We start from the raw sequence: 4,992 nt of genomic DNA, 5'->3' as shown, positions 1-4,992 counted from the left end.
AAAAAAAAAATTAGAGCAAATTATTACATAGTTGGCTGCATTAAGCTTTTGGAATGTGGTTAATTGAGTGGAAACTGGCTGTTTCACTCCAGTTCTTTGACAGAATAGACACATTTTGAGTGGTGGTGAATTGCCCACTATAAATGATGAAGGCCATATTAAAAAATTTTTGAATGATTTTGAATTTGAATTCAATGTTTTCACAAGTGAGCTTGTTTATTGGAACAAAGAAGGGATGGTGGTCATGGTTGTGGTTAACTGTGAGATTAACTAGATTAGAATAAGTTTTGGATTTGAAGTGAAAACCTGCTGGGAAGAAAGAAGGATAAGGTCAACCTAACACACAAGAAATTGAGATGGAATACTGAAATAAGTATCAATGACTTTCTTTATTTATTGCATTATAGTTTTATCCTAACTTTGAGTTTTTCATATCAAAATTAATTTATTTCTATAAGACATTATTTTTCCTTATAAGCAATAAGTTCTTTATGTTTTGAATAATTTCCTGGAATCAAAAATCTTAATATTTTGTAAATATGAAAACCTCTAAAAGTATGAAATTTTATTAATTTAATTAGTGTTGAAATTGCTAAAGATTAATATAATTACATTTTTTGTGTTGTATTATTTTCAACAAAGAAGAATTTATTTTCTTTGAAATTAGTTACATTAACCTTTCTTTTGCAAATGATATAATGTTTCTATTAAATTATATTGAGTTCCAAAGATTAGAAGGGTCTATTCGTTCGGAATTATTTATGTATTTTGCCTTTATTATTTACCATTGTTATTATCAACTACTACAGTGTTCGGTTAATATTTCTAATAGTATGGGGAATGACCAAGAAAAAAGGAGAAAATGGAACACTTAAAGGAGGTAGATATAGATTTTTTTTTTTTTAATGGTATGTACTCAGCATTATTAATAGCATTACAAGATTCACCTAGAATATTTCAGATTTAAATCTTATAGCATAAATGTGAATATCCATAATTCAATTATGCCAAATATAATCAAAATAAGTTAAATCCTCGGATAAGGTAGTATGTAATTTTTTATTATAATGATTAATCAATTCTGTTAAATTTTTTAGGGGACTGTTGACTTGGATTCAGTGGAATGGGACGTCGGGGAGACTAGATTCTTCATCAATACAGAGGGTTGTGGATATCCACCGACTGTAAACTGCACTACATTTTCCAAGAAGTATGGCTACTCTAACATTGGGGTCCCTTTCCCCTGCTACTACAGCAGGACGTATCCAAACATGGTGGTGGCCAGGTACTCTTGGGATGACAACCTCAAGCATCTCATCTTGTCTCTGGTTATACCTAACTTCTTGTTTGCATTCTCCGTTGGTGTACTGATCTACTGGTACTGCCCCTCCTGCAACAGGTCCCGTCCGACCCTCGACACGTCCTCCTACGTCGAAAGCTTCCATTCTAAACACGAGTAAGCCCCAGTTTGTCATCACCTAGGCCCGAAGTAGATCCCCCAGATTCCTGTAAGTGAATAATTAGATATCTTCAAAGGGCAAACACAGCTGCCGGGCATGAAATTGTGTTTTTGTATGCAGTATCTATGCTGATATTACCGTAAACTCAGTAAGATATATGACTTCCTAAATTAAACGCTAATAAAAAAATGTAAATTTACAATAAATGCCTGAAGATATCATAAAAAAAAATACAAAAAAAGAGCTATTAGAATATTGTTGTAATATAGAAGTTTTTATTGCTAAAATGTCACCAATTAAAGAAATCAAAGAATCAATGAAATTTGATAAGAAATATTCAGTTAAATTTAAATTAATATCAGTAAACCTTTCTCTAAAGACTAATACAGTTGACTAAATAGAAAATATAACTTTCTTTAAAAATGGAAAATTTCACCAAAATATTTATAGAAAAAACACCCCAACTTATTCTTTAAATGCTTTGATATTCAAAAATTCAATTCTTCAAAGTCTATAATATATTATCATTGCATATATTTTTTTTAATTCATTTCATATATAACTCTTATTTCTGTTTTGCTTATATACATATATATAAACATATGCATACATTGCTGTGCTATATCTGACAAAAAAAAATTTGATTTTATTTTGAATTGGACATTTGCCAAAGATATCACTATAGACTGAAGTTGCTTTCTCTACCAGAGTTATTCTACTGATTTTCCCAAAGCTAGTAGGGTTGTCACAAAGTTAACCCAGTTTATAGCACAATCCAAACAAATAATACATCAAATACAAAATCAGAAAACAAAACTATTTGTAAAATGTACAGTTATTAAAGCAAAGCAGTTGTATCACATTTTTTTCATTATCGTTATGGGGTCTAAACATCTGGTCATACTCATTTCAAATGGTTTAATTCGCCATATTGTATTGACTTATGAAAAGTCTCTTCGAAACATAATAATAATTAAAAATATTTAGTAAATTTAATATAAGTACTATTAAACAATAGTATGTTTGCATAATTAACATCAAAGTATACTTTTAAAGATTATAAAATTATTTTTGTGTGCTTCTTAAAATGACTATTAGAATTATTTTTTTCTTTTTATCTTAGCTGCTACTTGTTCAAAACTTAGATTGTTTCCCAATTAATTAATCTCAGTTCGACCATAAATCATTGATAAAACAACCATTTAGAGCAGGAATAATTAAGACATAATTAAATACAACAGAAGTAAACTTTCTATCAAAAATAAATTTATGAAATAAAAATTGTGAAAAAAAAATAAAATTTACACTAGTTTAATTTTAACAACAGGCTATAAAACATTATTTAAATTACAATTTATTTAATTTAGTAATTAAATATTTCATCATTATTTCTATACAACACCAAGCTAAAATTCAAAGCAAATACATTTTAGGACTGAAGGTGTTATGGGAGTGAAAAACAACAGAGCCAAGGACTACGCAAGTAGTATGTGCGTAACATATTCAATATTAGATGCTTAATATTTTGCTTTAGAAGTAGTTTCAATTCTAGAATACCCTAGTAGCAATTTAATAACAATGTATCCAAAACCATCATAAATTAAGCTGTATTGATTCAAGCTTTCTAATGTAGCTTAGAGTTCTTATGACAAATGATTAATTTTATTTAGTTTTTCCTTGTAATAATTGAATCCCCAAATACAACAATATTTTTTTTAAATCTATAAATACAAATATTAAAAAAAAAATTAATACATGCTAAAAACAGGTAATGAAACATACAACTGATAAGGATGTGGTGTGACAGTTCATAATCAAGGCGTATACATGTGACAGTTGACATGACAGTAGCTGCAGATATTTAGGCAACTATTTTAAACTATGATACATAATATGATAGTGTGACATTCTACAACAACTGCAAATGTCATCCAGGTTACACCATTGCAGTGACTATAACAATTGCTGAATCAACAGTCTATTATAAAGGTGTAAATTGATTCTAAAACTTTTATTGGAACCTTTTATTCAATAGAAATATTAATCAATCAATTAATAAGTACTGTATGCGTTTTTATTAAAGGATTTTCATTCATGGGATATGATTTTAAAGAAATAATTAACAAGTATGTGTTATTCTTATGTCATAAATAATCAATACTCAGGATCAATAATCAATAATCAAGTCCTTGGGATGAAAGTATATATTTCATGAATATTTTTATTATATTTATTCCTTTATCAATGACTTGGACATATTTTACCTGGAATATTACTAACAATTTCTGAATAAAGTTGATTTAAGTTAGATAAGATGCCTTAACTGTCAAAAGAGGTTTACCAAGGTCCTATTGATTGCTAGGTTACGTAATTACAAGCGGTGGTATGTATAATGATTGTGAGTTGAACATTTGCTAGGACAATGATAAAATACACAAATAGGTTGTATAAGACTAAAGATTATGTTAGGATTTAAGACTGTATCTGTGACATGAAACTCTTTACATGTGCTCTGGAGTGTTGTTTGACTTATTTTGAACATGTTTTTCAGTACGGTGAGATATTTTTTCGTTAATGTGTAATAAATTACATTTTTTGTGTGTTTAAAATGCTTAGATGACATCATATATATATATTGGGAAGGAATTAAATGATTTAGAATTTAATATCGCTACTAATCATCATTTAGTTATTTTACTACTTTTTTTTTTTCAAGTAGTCCCAATAATAAGTTATCTCTGAAAAAATAACTGCCACCTTAGAGCATATTAAGCCACCTTAGATGAACTTTTTATAGTAATATAAATTACAGACTTAATAAAATATTTTATCTTATACAGGTCCGAACTCAGATCAAATACAATATAGTTTTAGAATAACACCAAGAAGCAATTACGAAATAGTATAAAAATAAATTTAGATTGAAAAAAATATGAAAGATGCCTATCGAGGTAACTTACATTTAAGGTCAATATTTACAATATTTTATCTTTAACACAATTTCATGCCAATTCATAATGCACAAAACCAAAGCTATGCTATTGTACAGAAAACAGAAAAGCAAAAGCAATATTACCAAAATTATTACTTCATTTATTTAAATTATTAAATATGCCTGTCTTAAATCTTAGCCCAGATTCTCACTCCTGACAAAGAGCCACGATTATAAATATTTTATAAAATTTACTATTTCGATTTGATTGAAGACTTTTGATTTGTTTTAAAAAGTCTTTGTGGCACTTTATCAGGATTTTATTATCTACACAATTATTCCTTGGTTAGCAATGTGTAATATATACTTCTAATAATTAGTAAGACTATTTATATCATCATGATTAAGGATAAATAAAATCAGTAAATATTGTACTGCATTTTTTATTTTGCATGTCATTTAACGTTTTAAATTTCACCTTTCACTGTCATTGATCATCAGCATGATTTAGCTAAGAATTAGTTTTATGCTACTGTAATGCTTCAAAACATAGAAACATAATATACATATTCATATTCATAGGAAAAAAAAATATATATA

General features: G+C 27.8%; 1 protein-coding gene across 5 annotated transcripts in view; it reads left to right on the top strand.

Annotated features, from left to right (window-relative positions):
* Teh2 (tipE homolog 2) overlaps positions 1 to 4,992 on the top strand; it is a 19,066-nt gene that overhangs the window by 9,746 nt on the left and 4,328 nt on the right. Inside the window, exons 2-4 of one of the 5 annotated variants that reach the window (XR_010844994.1) lie at positions 1,098 to 1,456; positions 2,894 to 2,950; positions 4,301 to 4,411. Coding sequence is in view for 3 of the 5 variants with exons in the window: in XM_014437032.3 (XP_014292518.1) it covers positions 1,098 to 1,456; positions 2,894 to 2,950 (416 nt within the window). In the remaining 2 variants the exon portion in view is untranslated. Of the gene's footprint in view, positions 1 to 1,097; positions 1,509 to 2,893; positions 2,951 to 4,300; positions 4,428 to 4,992 lie in introns of all 5 variants that reach the window. The other 4 variants (XR_010844995.1, XM_014437032.3, XM_014437033.3 and 1 more) reach the window with 4 other exon arrangements.

This window comes from Halyomorpha halys, unplaced genomic scaffold (genome assembly GCF_000696795.3).
Source record: "Halyomorpha halys isolate HHAL.00 unplaced genomic scaffold, Hhal_1.1 Scaffold2224.1, whole genome shotgun sequence".
Classification (NCBI taxonomy): Eukaryota; Metazoa; Arthropoda; class Insecta; order Hemiptera; family Pentatomidae; genus Halyomorpha; species Halyomorpha halys.
This window is presented reverse-complemented; position numbering and strand designations above follow the sequence as displayed.